Source organism: Drosophila arizonae, chromosome 4, assembly GCF_054131065.1.
Source record: "Drosophila arizonae isolate 15081-1271.41 chromosome 4, UAZ_ARI_1.0, whole genome shotgun sequence".
In the NCBI taxonomy this organism is placed as follows: domain Eukaryota; kingdom Metazoa; phylum Arthropoda; class Insecta; order Diptera; family Drosophilidae; genus Drosophila; species Drosophila arizonae.
The window spans coordinates 5,657,132-5,672,086 of NC_142924.1; the positions used below are offsets into that span (position 1 = coordinate 5,657,132).

At 39.5% G+C, this 14,955-nt stretch overlaps 2 protein-coding genes across 3 annotated transcripts in view; both read right to left on the reverse strand.

The window, feature by feature from the left end:
- LOC108613776 (uncharacterized) overlaps window positions 1-10,798 on the reverse strand; it is a 43,659-nt gene extending 32,861 nt beyond the window's left edge. For both annotated transcript variants that reach the window (XM_089468412.1, XM_089468411.1), the window contains exon 1: window positions 10,657-10,798. In XM_089468412.1, coding sequence (XP_089324538.1) covers window positions 10,657-10,677 — 21 coding nt within the window. In that variant the 5' untranslated portion in view covers window positions 10,678-10,798. The remainder of the gene's footprint in view (window positions 1-10,656) is intronic.
- Window positions 10,799-10,890: 92 nt separating this feature from the next.
- LOC108613771 (uncharacterized) overlaps window positions 10,891-14,955 on the reverse strand; it is a 37,374-nt gene continuing 33,309 nt past the window's right edge. The window contains exons 2-4 of the mRNA XM_018007477.2: window positions 13,027-13,699; window positions 12,338-12,976; window positions 10,891-12,263 (exon numbers count right to left, since the gene is read on the reverse strand). Coding sequence (XP_017862966.1) covers window positions 11,475-12,263; window positions 12,338-12,976; window positions 13,027-13,593 — 1,995 coding nt within the window. The 5' untranslated portion in view covers window positions 13,594-13,699 and the 3' untranslated portion in view covers window positions 10,891-11,474. The remainder of the gene's footprint in view (window positions 12,264-12,337; window positions 12,977-13,026; window positions 13,700-14,955) is intronic.

Genomic DNA, 14,955 nt, shown 5'->3' on the forward strand with positions numbered 1-14,955 from the left:
GCGGGGGCAGCGCCTTACTCATGGTTGCATTTCACTTTGCTGTGCTTGGGGGACTTGTCATTATTTATTATATTTCTCAAGTCCTTTCATTACAAAATATTTTTGTCTTTCATTTGTTGCCTTTTGTGTGTGCGAGTGCGTGTGTGTGTGTGTGTGTGTGTGTGGGTTGAATTTGTCTTGGCATTTCTCGCATTCCAAGGCGAAACCTGCTTATTTACAGTTATTCAGTTTTTTTTTTTTTTTTTGGCTGCCAAGCAGAGAAAGGCTTCAAGGAAAAATGTGAAAATGTAAAACGGAAGTCGCCATATGGAAGAGCTCGACGCACTCATCATTAACCAACAGACAGACAGACAGACAGAGAGAAAGAGAAGACGCTAAATAAAAGGAATTGACAGCAGTTACAGCTCAGCTCCGACTCGTTTTCAGCCTCATTTGAGTGGATAATTAGAGAGGACCCACAGCGGACCCAGTGGACCCGAGAGTGCGCCAGAGCAACGCCGAGCCCAGCACATTTTGCGCTTGTGTTGTTTCAGTAACCAAAAACTTTCGTGCCCATAATCAATAAATGAATTTTGTAAACATCAATAGAGTTTCGCCTTGGTAAACAATATGCAGAGCTCTTGGCAGCGCTGGCGGTGGCGGTGGCGGTGGCTGTAGCCCGTGATGAATGGAAGGTCAATTGCGGTGACCCCAGCCAAAAGGGACCTGGGCTGCCACAGCGCTGACATTTAACACAAACGACGCGCGCCCGTCAATGCCAATGTGTTGTCAGTGCAGATGGATATGAGATGTGCCACAAGCAGGAGCAGGAGCAGGAGACACTGGCAGGCGGTCGTAGCAGGAGGCAGCAGGCAGACAGCCAGTCAGGCAGTCAGGCAGGAGCTGTAGACACAAAATGGTGACGGAATGTTTATGCGAATGCCTGGGCACAAACATACGTGACATGCCTCAGCCACAGCCTCACTCTAGTCTGTGCTTAAGCAGCGGAAGCGTTGTGCAGCAGCAACTGACAGCCGAGAGACGCAACTGCCATCCTGAAAGCAAACAGGAGCAGCAGCAGGAGCAGGAGGAGCAGGAGGTCTTTGCGACCGCGACAGGAAAAGAAGTTAACGCAACGCGGTGCCTTGCCAATTTGGATCTTTCAGCTGGAAAAATGGCTGAAACTCTGGTATCGTCTGCCGACAGTTGTCGTCATATTTTTCCAGCGACAGAAACATTTGAGCACAACAACTTCAAGTATGTTTACGCACAGTGGTTAGAGACTTTGCGAAATGTGTGTGCAAGTAATGGAGACGCTGCGAATGCTAACTAGGTTTTAGTTACACAAATGTGATTTATGTGTCTACGGGGAGAGGGAGAGGAGAAGCAGGCAAAAGGAGTCTTATTACGTATGTAATTACTCATGATCCATCTCCAAGTTGTCTATCGCTTTAACTTATTCTTTTGTATTTGCGGGTGTTAGAGGCATAGCAATGTCTTAATCTAGAAGTGAGTTGATTATTTTGCCTAGTCAGTCGTTCTTGCCACTCTCCCACTCGCTTTCTATACCTCTTAGTCCCTAAATCTGCTTTCTCTCTCACTCTCTCTCTCACTCTCTCTCTCTCTCTCTCTCTCTCTCTCTCTCTCTCTCTCCCTCTCATCCACACCCACTTTATTTCTCCCTTTCTCTCTCTCTCACACACACACTATCTCTCACTCTCTCTCACATATACCTCGTATCTTACTCTCACTGCCAATCTAACTTTTATTCTTCCACACTCAATTCTGGCTTATCTCAGCTTTGTTCCTTTACCCTCTCTCACTCTCTTTCCTTTCAATTTTAAGTTCTTTGTCTATAAGCAAAACTGTATTATAGATTTATTTAACTATTCTCTTCTCTGTTTTCTTGCTCCTCACTTTCTTTCTCGCTCATAAAGTTATTTCCATTTATGTCAATATAAATCTGCCGTTTCTCCTCTCTCTGCAGCTCTACTTTCCCACTCTCATACACCCAGTCTTTCTTATTTCAACTCTCTCTTTTTCGTTCGTTCTCTCTATCCAATTGGAGCCCATTTTCTTCCTTCCCTACGGTCTTCTATTTATTATAGTTCTGGCCTTCATAACTTTTTCTCACTCTGCTTACCTTCTCTCTCTTATGAATATCAGAATTTCTTAAAAATATGCTTTCTCTATTTTTTGCTATATGCTATTTATATATTTTCTATCGAATCATCTCTAGTTACTCAGCTCACAATGTCCTCATTTATCCATCAATAGGAAGCCCTTTAGTCACTGTTCTGTGCGACCTCTTCTAAAATACACATATTATTGCATAAGTTCCAGCAATATAAGTGTGCGCATGCATGAGTGTGTGTGTGTATTTGTGTGTGTGCGTACATTCTCTACTTTTTTTTTTTGTGCTTTCTGCTGACACATTATGTTAATACATCGACGGTTTAACGCGGGCAAATATTGAACTTCATGTGGCTGTTAGCGATGGTTGTTGCTGTCAGCAAAGGCCACACACACATATACACACTCACATTCACACTCACGCACACACTCCAACAAATTAATGCATATTTTTGATAGCATTCGCAGCGCAAAACACAAAATGTCAAATACATAAAAGAGAGCAGCGAAAATGGAATCCCAATGTAGGAGTGTAAATCGAACCGCATTGAAAATGATTTCGTCAAAATTATTGAATAACATGCGGACTATAAGCGGAAATCGATGACAGCCATTTTTGCAGTAAATTGACACAGCGCTACTGTAATTGCATTACCAAGAGTGTGTGTGTGTGTGTGAGAAAGAGAGAGAGAGAGGAATAACATAAATGAAAGAGTGAGAAAGGCAACACATTCGCTAGCTATTTTTAGCGACATTTTCATTTAATTTGCTGCCCATGCTGCATTACTAAAGCAGAGAGAGAGAGGGAGACAGGAAGCTGGTGAGTGAGAGGGAGATAGCTAAGCGCAGCTCTGCCTGCCGGTTTATGTTTTTCAATTACGCAAGCCGCAAAATTTGCAATTTAGATAACCTGTTTAGGGAGCGAACGTAATTTTTCCATCTTCTTTTATATAGTCCATGTGCAATTTACTAAATTGAGAGAGAGGCAGTGCGGAAAGAGCGAGAGAGAGAGAGATAGGGAGAGAGTGAGACCGAAATAGCATAATGTTCTGCTTTAATCGTATGCGGGCAAAAATAAAGCCAATATTTAAATATTTGCGTGTGTTAATTCGATTTTATTGATTGGCGAGAAACCTAACGTGCCATTTGCCAAAATAATATGCTAAAATTTGCCAGTCATAGTTCAAACGGGTCTGGCAATTTGAAAAGCAATTTAAACTAAGTTTTTGTTGGCCAAACAAATGGTAGCATGCAAATACACGACAAGTTTGTATAGCCTGATTAAAACTGTATAAATTGTTAATAGTTGTAGATGGTTTTGATAGGCAGCCAAGTAGATTAAAGGTATTTCCTTAAGGCCAAACTAAATAGATAACTAATATATGGTTTATGAGAGAAGCTATCGAGAAATCTTTTGCACTCTAATATAAATTATTGAAAAATTGCCTATAAAAAAAAAGGCATAGCTTTGTAAAGTTTATAAATAAGTGAAAATTTAGAGGTGTTCAAAACATTTATGAATAATAATGTAATAGCAATTATTTACAATAATAATAAGTAATAATTTGCGCCGAATTTATGGATGTTGTTTACTTTTGATATATGGCAATACTTAGAGAATAGCTTTTAGCTAAACGGGTCCGCTAATATATTGGAATGTAGCTAATATGAGGAAACGCTTTTAAAGTATGTCTTACAAATCGATAAGTCTGAATTGAATTCTATGGAGTGAAGCTACTATCGGCTATTTTGCAGCTCTATAAAGACTATGGATATATACTAACAGGTCAAACAGCATTATCTACCGATTCTGACAGATCTTAAAGCATATTTGAAGCTAGCTAGCTTTCTAGTTTTCGCTTCTATCTAAGAGATATACGAAACCTCCGACCGGGGTCATCTTTTTGCAAATATAAGAGCGAGAAATTTAAAATTAAATACCTTTGCTCTCATTTCTCCTAGCTCACTCTGACAGATCGAATTGCTAATTTTGTTTGCTTACTCCTCTGCCAAACACTTTTCTGTTTACAGCTAGCTGAACTGACTCCACTTTATTCATTTGCCATCAAAACAATTTCAGAGCATTTCATGGCAGCAAGAGCATTGCATATTCTACTCTCACAATTTCACGCATTTTCTATATACATATATTCCACGTGGAATTTGCACATCAAAAATTGTATTTTTTCACCAGAAAAAAAACCGATATGTATGTATGTATGTTAAATTTTATTTTGCGGAAATAAATGAAAATGGGTTTATAGAATATGGAATATGCGGAATATACCGAATTGAATTTGAACATATGTGTGCGTGTGTGTGTGTGTGTGTGTGGGAGAACCATGTGTTTATGTTTGCAAGCCAAGTCCCCTCGACATTCTTCCCGACCCACTTCAGCTATCGCAGTGAGTGGATACGTGTGCAGAGGCATGGAAAATCCGTGTGCAATGCCACTTGCCAGTCAGTGATTGCAGCGGATCCTATGTGGATGCAACATGGCGTATGATTAATGAAAACTCGTGTGCATGTGTGCCAGTGTGTGTGCGTCTGTGTTTGTGTTTGTGTGTGTACACAAGACTGAAGCTGAATGCTGAAAGAGTATACAGCGCACATGGAGAAAACATGTGAGAAAGCTGATAAAGGAGACAGGCAGCCTGATGGCGGGGGCGTGGACTATGCAGAATCGATTAACAACAACGTTGATTGAATTTGCCACAAAATTGCGTTTTGAGTGGCTGCAATAGTAGCGGGAATACCAGTGCCACTGACAGTGGCAGCAACAGGAAGAGGAACAGCAGCAGTTGGAGCAGGAGAAGCAGGAGCAACAAACCATAACAATACGCCAATTTCCTTTCTTTGCTCTGCTCTGAGCTGCGTACGAAATTTCGGCAAATAAATCGTAAAAAGTAAAAGTAATAAAATCAAGAAAATGAGAAAAGAAACAATGCGTGTGTTTGTGAGTGTGTGGAGGGCAAAGCACAGTCACTCTTCCATTAGCCGCGCCTTCTTCACCCACAATATGATTCGCGTTTCTTTTTTGGCAAGATATATGTGAATAGCACAAGCTAATAATAAAAGCTTCTCAGTGCGAAAAGCCAATTTTGAAGGTTTAATATAGCAATCGATGCATGGCTATAAATTGAACCTGATGAATATTCAATTTCTATCAGACATTGGCGCAAGAAACAATTGCTGTAACATCTGGCATGCTATAGCTAACGGCTGCTTCTCGGGCAGTGTATATTAAATATAGCTTTCAGAAGCAGACAATCGGACGACTCGGGCGAATAGCGTGTGGAAACCGAAAACTGTGAAAGAGATAACAGTTAATGGCTGCACAGTTCGTATTGTGGAAGCAAAAGGAAAATCAGCTAATGAAGCTTTAAGGCGCAGATAAACACGACTATTGAATACCCAGTAATGGTAGGGATAGTAGTTGAGCAAAAGGGACGGTAAAACTGTAATTGAAACTGTGTTATCGTTAAAAGTTCGCAAATGAGCTAAAACTTTAAGTGGCATATCAACACGACTATTGGATGCGTTGTAAAAATTGTAAAAGAAAAACTAATACATAAAATTATTTTCTGTAATATTCTAACTTTTTTGACTAACTTAAACTGTGCTTAAAAGTTGGCTAAAGTCTATGCTTAGCTCTAACTAATTTAAGCACAAGCAAGTTAGAGTTCGCAATAGGCCAGAGAAGCGACTCAGCTAGTCTAATCTACCCCATTAGTTGCACCTCATAATCAAGTTAATTATAGCAAGAAAAAACAAAAAAAAAAAAAAAAAAAAACCTATTTACTCAGCTGTGAGCTAGTAAAAATTTGCTAGAGTTGCAGCAAGAGTTTTAATAAAAACTCTCTAGTTTATATTTAGCTCTGTGTAAAACAAAAATATTGATTGGAAGCCATTTTGAAAGGTTTCTTAAAGTTGTCAGCTTAGCACAGATTTTGCTACGGTTATAAAAATAAAACTTTTCAGTTAATTTTCAAGGCAAAATAAAGTTGGCAAAAAATAAAAATAAAAAAGAAGTAGAAGAAGAAATATATTTGGTAAGGTATGAGATAAAGTTAACAAGAAACCAATGTAAAAGCAATTTACAAGCCTTTTACGAATGGGCAAAAGGAAAGTCATTTAAAGTTGGCTACATATACACATATATAAATGTATATGTATGTGTATGTATGTATGATATGGCAGCAGAAAGCCCCTATTTATGCCACAAAGAATCTTACCCACACAGACACACACAAACACACACACAGACACAGACACATACATACGGACAGCCGGGCATAAAGAAATGTTGAATATAGTTTCGTTTCGTCCATTCGAAGGAAATGAGCAAGACATTGAGTCACCTCTTGACTGTGTGGGTGGGGATGACTGTATTTGTGTATGTGTATAATGGGGTGTTGTGCTAAGAGTGTGAGCAAAAGCAATCAAAATACTCACACACACAAACACATGCACGCGCTCAGAGACAAAGACAAAGATAAACAGAGGCAGACAAGCAAAATATTGGCTTTGCTAGCCGCTGAAAAAAAAAAAAACGAAAAGAAAAACGGGAAAGGAAGCAGAAGCAACGCGCTGGGAGCTGGAGCAGGTGTCTGCCAGTCTGTGTATTTGGCATTTTATGAGCGCTCAAATGTATGCAACAATAAATTAAATCAAAACAGTTAAATTTGACCTTGGCCAGGGCAGAGGCGACGCCGCTCGAGCAGCTCAAATGACACGTTTGGCGGTCACTTAATGCCAATTGCCGGAGCTGAAAGCGGGGGCCATGAACTTTGCAGCTGTGTGAGTATATTTGTGTGTGTATGTGTGCGTGTATGTGTGCGTGTGTGTGAGCGTGTCAAGGCAGGAGTACATAGCACTGTCCCATGACGCCCCATGTGTGCATCAGCACAAACAAGCATAACGAAGCCAAGCTTGAATGGCATTATCCTTGGGGATGCTGCAGCTGAGGCGTTGCATACACGTTGCAAGGCGACTCACAACGGAAGCACTTTATTATGCCGCCAAATTGAAATAATATGCAACAACAACAACAACAACAACAACAACAACAACAACAACAACAGCAACAACAACGGCGACAGCAACAGGGGAAAACAATTTAGTAAAGGATGCAGTGCGTCCATTGTGCACATCCGCAGGTCATGCCCACGCCTCATGTCACGTGTCGCAGCAGCTGCATATTGTTTGACATTTACTTTTGTATTTGTGTTATTTTTTATGTTTTTTGCAAACAACATGAAATGAGCCCCGGCACGGGACGGACAGGCCCGGGCAGCATCATTAACATTATGTAAGCAGTGGCAGCCGGCGACACTGACAGCCAAGCAGCTACCCACAGCATAAATACGCATCTGTTGTATGTGTGTGTGTGCGGCTTGGTGTGTGTGTGTGTATTTGTGAGTGTTGCTAACCTCTGAAGTTGTAATTTATGCTCCAGCTAAAATGCTGCACAAAAAGCAGGAAGCTTCGCACGTAACAGCCACAGCTACAACAACAAGACACTTGAGTGTGCTTGTGTGTGTGTGTGCGTGTGTTTGTGTGTCTGTGTGCGCTTCGTTAGTTAGCCCATGCACCGTTACAAATCGGCTTGCTATATGCTATACATAAAACATGATGTCCATAATTCATAGGCATTCCAATTATTTTCTTAGTTAACCATGCAAGCAAGCAATAAATTTCATTGGAAGAGCTATATATAAATAAGTATATATTGTTAAGGGTATAAGGTGGTTGGTTACTGATAAGATAAAGACTTAATTATAGGTGCATATAGAGAGGCAATATGGAAGACCAAGCGAATGCGTAAGCTAAGGGTAATCTTTCAAGAGTAGAGTAATTCTTTATTTTAATAAGTATATATGTATATATATAAATATATATTGCCAGCTTTGATCAAATTTTAGTTTAATATTGATGTATGATAAAGTTGTTTAAACTTCAAAATGTTAGTAAATATATCTTACAGTAAAAGACAAAAAACTAGATTCTTTGTATAAATTCATTCAATGTTATATACATATGTGAAGCATGGGTTTTATAACAGTTTTTATATAGCTCAATAAGATTTGTTTCTTTAAAGAGCTCAACTATCCTTGAAGCCTAGGGATGACAGAGCTTCTGATCACCCAGAACAACCATAGATATGATATACAATATATACATATACATATATATATTCACTTCACCAAAACACTCCACAGAATTAAATATTCACTTTAAATCAAACCCATCCAGCATATACAAAAGGGATATGCAAATCAAACGAGTTTTCCTAGTTTCATTGTAGCAAAAAAAGTATAGCATACTTTTCAGCTGGACTCACTGACTGAACATTTAAATAAATTTGAACTAAATCTCAAAACTTTTCACTCACAAGAAACGTTTACAAAAGGCATGTTAAGCTGCTACTAAAGCTGGGTTAAATTCTATTTAAATGAAAAACTTAACCAATTAGATAATTAAATGAGAACTAAATCTTAAACAAAATGTGAACTTCTCCGTTTGCTTATTAGATTAGCCATGTGGTAAGCAATATAAGTAATTTAATGAGATGAGATGGGAGATGAGGGGATTTATTTCCCAGCTTGTTTTTCTGTTTGACCAGACTCAAGCCAAAGCAAAGCGAACAAAAATTCTATTAAAAGCCAGGCTAAGACAGCGTTGGCCATAAACGCTTCAAAATGTTGTTCTTTTCGCTCAACTTTAATGTCGAAAGAGGAAGTTGCCTTCCGTTCGTTAAGCTCATCAGTTACATATATATATATATATACATATACAGACATATATGTATATATATATATACATATATATATATATTTATTTATTATATATAGGAGCAGTCACCTGGCAGCGCGACGCAGCTCAGCAAAAACTTTTGACCAAACTGCATCAGCGAAGTTCTTATAAAGTCTATAAAACGTAATGACTCGCGCTACATGCGCGCCAGAAATATGCAACAAAAGTTTTTCTCTGACTTTCAAGGCAAGAAAGCGAAAAAGAAGAAGAAGAAGAAGCAGAAGAAGAAAAGGAATATGCCATATAAGCCAACTGCCAGTTGAAGCTGGGACAACATTTACATAAAATTAAGATACAATTAGAGAATTAAAGCCACGCAAAGTGAAAACTTGTGTCGTGAATACCTTTTTATTAAACTGAAATATGGAAATAGGGTATGCGTCGGTTGGGGGCTGCTGGGGGATGTTAAATGGGGCCAGCTAGACGGGCTGCTGTAACAAAATGTCAAATCGCAGACAAGCAAATGCACGATTGATTCAAAGTACAGTGAGGTCATCATTGAGAGAACAATTGTTGAGAGAGCAGATGTATGTTAAGAGACCTTTAGCATTATAAATTTAGCAAAACAAGCATTTCACGTCTTTTTAATAAGAGTTGAATTGAAGTCAATGTAAATTAGATTAAGTCATAGAATGCTTATAAATTAAATCTATGGCTTAAATTTGTTTAAAAAAATATTCTAGTCATTTTTAAGCAAAACTCCTCATTTTCCAGTTAAAACCTCAATTAAGTCCAATTTTAGGGTATATCCTTTACTAGTAAATAAAAACATAAATTTTAAGTATACTTTGCCATAAAATATATACATATAAACACATCCGCACTGAATCATAAAACAAAAGCTATATTAAGCAACAACAAGCTCAGAGCAAGGATTTTTTGATATATCATAAAACTTTTTATGCACGCACGTTATTAAAAATGCGTATAAAAACTGTTTGGAAAGTAAACTTCTCAAATAGTTGGAAACTGCAAAAGTTTAAGCCGGCTAAAGGTATTTGACTTCATATGCGAGCCCTCACTGTAAATGCAAACGGAATTTGCATGCAATGTCGCGTCTAGCGTGTGGGACTGAGTGTGTGCCTGTGCATGTGTGCGTGTATATGCGTGTGGATGTGTGCGTGGATTGTATTTGAATTTCAATTCGCTGACAAAATGACAGCTATTTATATTTGTCGCTGAATACGTATGAAAGTGAGCGAGTAAGTCTGAGTCTGAGTCTCAGTCTGGCTGTGGCACTTGCCCGAGCTGATGTACAGATTAGAAATTAATCGAATTTCACTGTCAAATCGAGGCAATATCAGCCAAACAGGAAGTGCCAGCGTCGCCGTTGGCATGGCAATGCAAAACAGTCAGCCGCATGCCAATACACAAACACACACAAATGCACGTTCGCACACAGAAAGAGAATCATAAAGAGAGAGAGAAAGAGAGAGAGAGCGCGTAAGTTGGTTACACCTACACACGCACACACACACACAGTCACAGACAAAGAGCTAGCCAGCCAGACAGAGAGACAGAAAGACAGAGCGACAGACAGACAACTAGTCGGCACTGACACTGAATGTTACGCAGTTGTCGGCAATGGCTACCGTTAAAAATACCGTAACATTGCCGCACTGACTGATTGACTCTCCGCACACAAGAGAAAATAACAAAACGAAATACAAAGAAAATACAAAATTACATAAATTTACTCAAGTTACGTTGCGTCTGCTTTTTACTCACCTGTTCCACTGTTGTCGACATTTTGATTGCGCTTTCTTTGGCTTTGCTGCTGTTGTTGCCCCTTTGCGTCTTCTTCTTTATGTTTTTCTTATTTCTTTAACCACTGTGCTCACAACGGTTCGTTGTTGTTATTGCTGTTGCTGTTACACACACACACCGCACATTTTATTGCTGTTGTTGTTCATTTGCTGTTGCTATTTTACGCAGAATTTTGATATTACACGCGATTTGTAGTTTTTATTTATTTATTTATTTTTTTTTTTTTTTGTTAGAATAACACAATGTTTAATTTTGCGTATTTGTCGCGACGGCAAGCATTTGCTGCTCCTGCTGCTGCTGGCGACGGGGTTGTGCTGCTAAAATCAACTAAAAGTATTTTTTTTCTCCGTCCGCAGGATAATATCCTGCATTGGAGTTACTCTGTTAAATGACTGCCTTCTCTGTTAAGCGGTGGAGCTTTTGCGCATGTTGCGCAAATTTGCGCTTATGTTCCTTTCACTGCGCTTACGTAGTTCATTTGTCTTACGACTTTGGCGCTTGTAGTTCGTTTGAATTTTTAAGGCATTTTAAGAAACCATTCATTACGTTACGCTAAAGTTATATTTCTGCTTATGTTAATGTTGGTGATGTTTTTTAAAAATGTAAATAAATTATATTTTATGTTCTTCACAAACTTTTCATACTTTTTTTTTTTATTTAATATGTCTTTGTATAAAAATTTATATTAAATCCACTTCTTTGACTTATTGTAGTGGATTTACCAAATACCTTTAGTTTACAGCTATCACTTGAATTTGTGCCCAGATTCTTCTGTGGCATTAAGACGAAACGGCTGGCTCATCTTCGCCCAGAAAATCGTTAACATAGTTCAGCCAATCTGTGACATCCTCAAAACGCATTACTTCCAGCAGAATACGTCGTAGATATCGCAATTGTCGTATATCGCTTCCATAACGCTCAGCCATGGTGCCTATGCTGATCCTAGCCACTGGGAGATTCACTTTGGGCCTGGCCAAAATCACTTTTGCATTGATGCGCTGCTTCCAAGTGTGCGCCTCCTTCTGCATCTCATCGAGCATAAAGATTTTGCCAACATCTTCGGTAACCAGACCCGCAGGCGTAGCCAGCGGACTACTTGTTCTTGCCTGCAGCTGCTGGACAGGTGTTTTGGTTTTTATGTACTTCCAACAGGCTTGCAAATCAAACCAGTTGCAATAATCCTGCAGCGCATTGAGCATGATCTTAAAGTAGTCCTCTCTAGAGAGCTGTTCGTTGTCTGCCTCATCGATGGCGCTGCGTGGCCTGTACTTGAGCCAACGCTTTAGCTTCAGCTCCTCGCACACTTTTTCCGGCCCAAATGCTGCATCGGAATAGTAGAACAATCTCAGAAAATTATCCGCGAATTCCCAACGCACATAGGGCTGACTCAGCTGCGAGATGGTGCGTATATAAGTGGTGAGATCCGAGGGATTTTCGACTTTGAATAGTTTAAAGAACTCCGCAATAAGGCGGCGTGTCTGAGGACCCAAATTGGGATATATTAACGAGTTGTTGGCATACTCCAGCTCCGCTGTGTTGCTTGCCTCCATGAGCAGTGAGATAAAGCGCTGAAATAATGAAATTATATGAGAGCTTTAGTAAATGTGTTTTTATGTGAATATAGTATATATAGCACACCTACCTCGAGGATGCTTAAACGATCTGCATACAAGGACTTAGCTGCTGCACGACTATACACACGCAGCAACTGTTGGGTTAACTTCGTTAATCTCTTGTCCTTCTCTATGCCAAAGACGATGAGCACAAACGGCTTGGAGTCCTCTTGAAAGATCTCGGGCTCCGATTGCTGCAGACGATTATGGTCCAGCCAGGCTAAGAATTCGCGTTCCAATACCCAGCAAATCATATCCAAGGCATCGCAGAGACGTGCCAGTTGCACAGCTGGGGACATGGCCTTAAACTCGTCCACCCACTGCTTGCCGCTCTGCCAGTCGTAGTCCTGGACATGGCGCTGAAACATGTCATCAGAGCTTAATTTTGAACTGTCCTCAGCCTCATAATCATGAACGAATTGCTCGTAGTAGGGCGTCAGCTCACGCAGTTCTGTTACGCTACATTTGCCCAGGCAATCTTCAAATAAATCCAATAGCAGCTGCAGCTTTTGTGGATTGTCGCTCGTAGCTCCCAGGAAATTTAAATAATATGGACGCAATGCGGTCCAACAGGGAGGAAATGCATCCACTAGCAAATAATAGATCCGTATGACATTTCTATATCTGTTATGCAGCTCTTCGAGGGTCAAGCTCTTTGTGTTGAGTATCTAAAATAAAGCGAATTAACATAAGAAAACTCTCTGGAGAATTGACATACCATAATCATATCGATGAGTCGATCGAAAACCGCTTCATCTGGATAAACTGACTGCAGCGCCATCGTTTCCAATATATCCAAATATGTATCATAATGCTGCCTGTAGAGATTATTGCGCAGCTCTTGAGCTATACTGATATCGGGTGCATCGGGCAGCATGGCACAGCGATGCCGGCTGACGCATTGGCTCGTATTGTGCAGGCATTTTGGCACACAAGCGCTCGGCAAACGCCGTTCGCTCTTCATATACAAATTTGAGATGATGACGCGCAGATTCCATTTTAAGTTGTGCTTGGAGAGCGGTTCGGTTGGCGGGCGGCTGATTGGTGCAATCACTGTGGATCTATCATCATCTGAGCACGGCTCTTGCTTTGGTGCTTTGTCGTCTTCCTCTTCGGCTGATTCTACCATTTCGCTGTCAGCATCGTAAACTGCGTCTTGCGCTGTTTTGACTGTTGAGGGACGTTTCTCTGTTTCATTTCCAGTTGTATTGTTTGCAATCTCATCATTTACGTCAATCACATCATTTTGCATTAAAGTATCGCAATTGTCCGGCGATAATGCCATCTTTGTTAAATGTAAACAAAATTCTTTTGCAGAAATTGCTAGCCGGTTTATGAGCGATAAGTACAAGTCATCGACTTATCGATAAGCTTAAGGCATGTATGCAGCTCTACAAGACACAAATATAGGAAAATAAATAACACATATAAACACGAGATTAATAATGTGTAAAGCTGAATTTTATTATCAATACATTTCATAATTTTTATTTAGCTCAAATTGTATTTTATTTTATTAAGAGAAAATTAACATACCGTTGCTGCAAACCTGCTCGAATTGTGGCGGCTCAGACAGGCACGCTTAACAGCACTGTTAACAATAACAGACTATCGTCAAAAATGAGCGCGCAATTTCAAACTGGTATTCTATGCACTCAGAGAAACAATTTAATAAACATAAAATGCAAAAAATGCAAATTAATATCGGACCACCTGTTGCCTGCCAGCAGAACTAAAACTATGCATATATTACATGTCAAGAAAAACATGGAAGCTAATGTCGTGCACAAACAGCCAGCAAAAAAAAAAAAAAAAAAAAAAATGAAGAAAAACTCAACCAAATTTAGAATTTAAATATAGCAATTAGGCTGATTTATGCAGCCCGTTTGCAACTAACATTAATTGCCGCTAAAAACAAGTGCCCCAATGTCCATGCGAGCCTGAGAATTGTGGCGCCGCACACACACACAGGCATATAGGTATCAACACATTTGAATACGTATGTAAATTTTTGGTACAAAACCAAAGTCGAGCATGTGAAAACTGAATTTCCACGAAAAGCTGCTGCTGCTGCTGCATGCAGTCGATGCAATTAGCAAATGCTTTTTTGGCTCCGATTCGATTTGGTATTTTAAGACAGCGTTGTGCCCAAATTCGACTACGAAAAAAGCAGCCCCCGCAGACGTTATTAACTCGCATATCTCTGCTTCTCTTTTATTTTATTTATTTATTGTTGTATGTTTTTTCTTTTTTACTCTTTTTAGAGTTTGTTAAGTAATGAATCGCCTTAAATGTCAATTAACTGTTGCTTTAATCAACGCCAATTATTTGTTCTTCGTTATAATGGAAGCACTTATAAGTCAACCAGTTAATTGCGTTGCTATTAAGCGTTTGCTCGCCTGCCTTTTGGCTATCCTCTATTTATTTAATTGCTTCGGTTATTATCGCATCGATTTATCAAAATTGCGTATACAAAGATATATTTGCAATTTACAATTTGCATGCAAATTGAAGCTTTAATTAAGTTATTGAACATTGAAAATAAAAATCTCTGGCGTGGGCAGCTCTTGGGGCTCGTTCAGCTCGGAAAGTCGACTACGCATAATTGAAGTGGTTCTGAAAAGGTGCAGCTCACACACAGATTCTT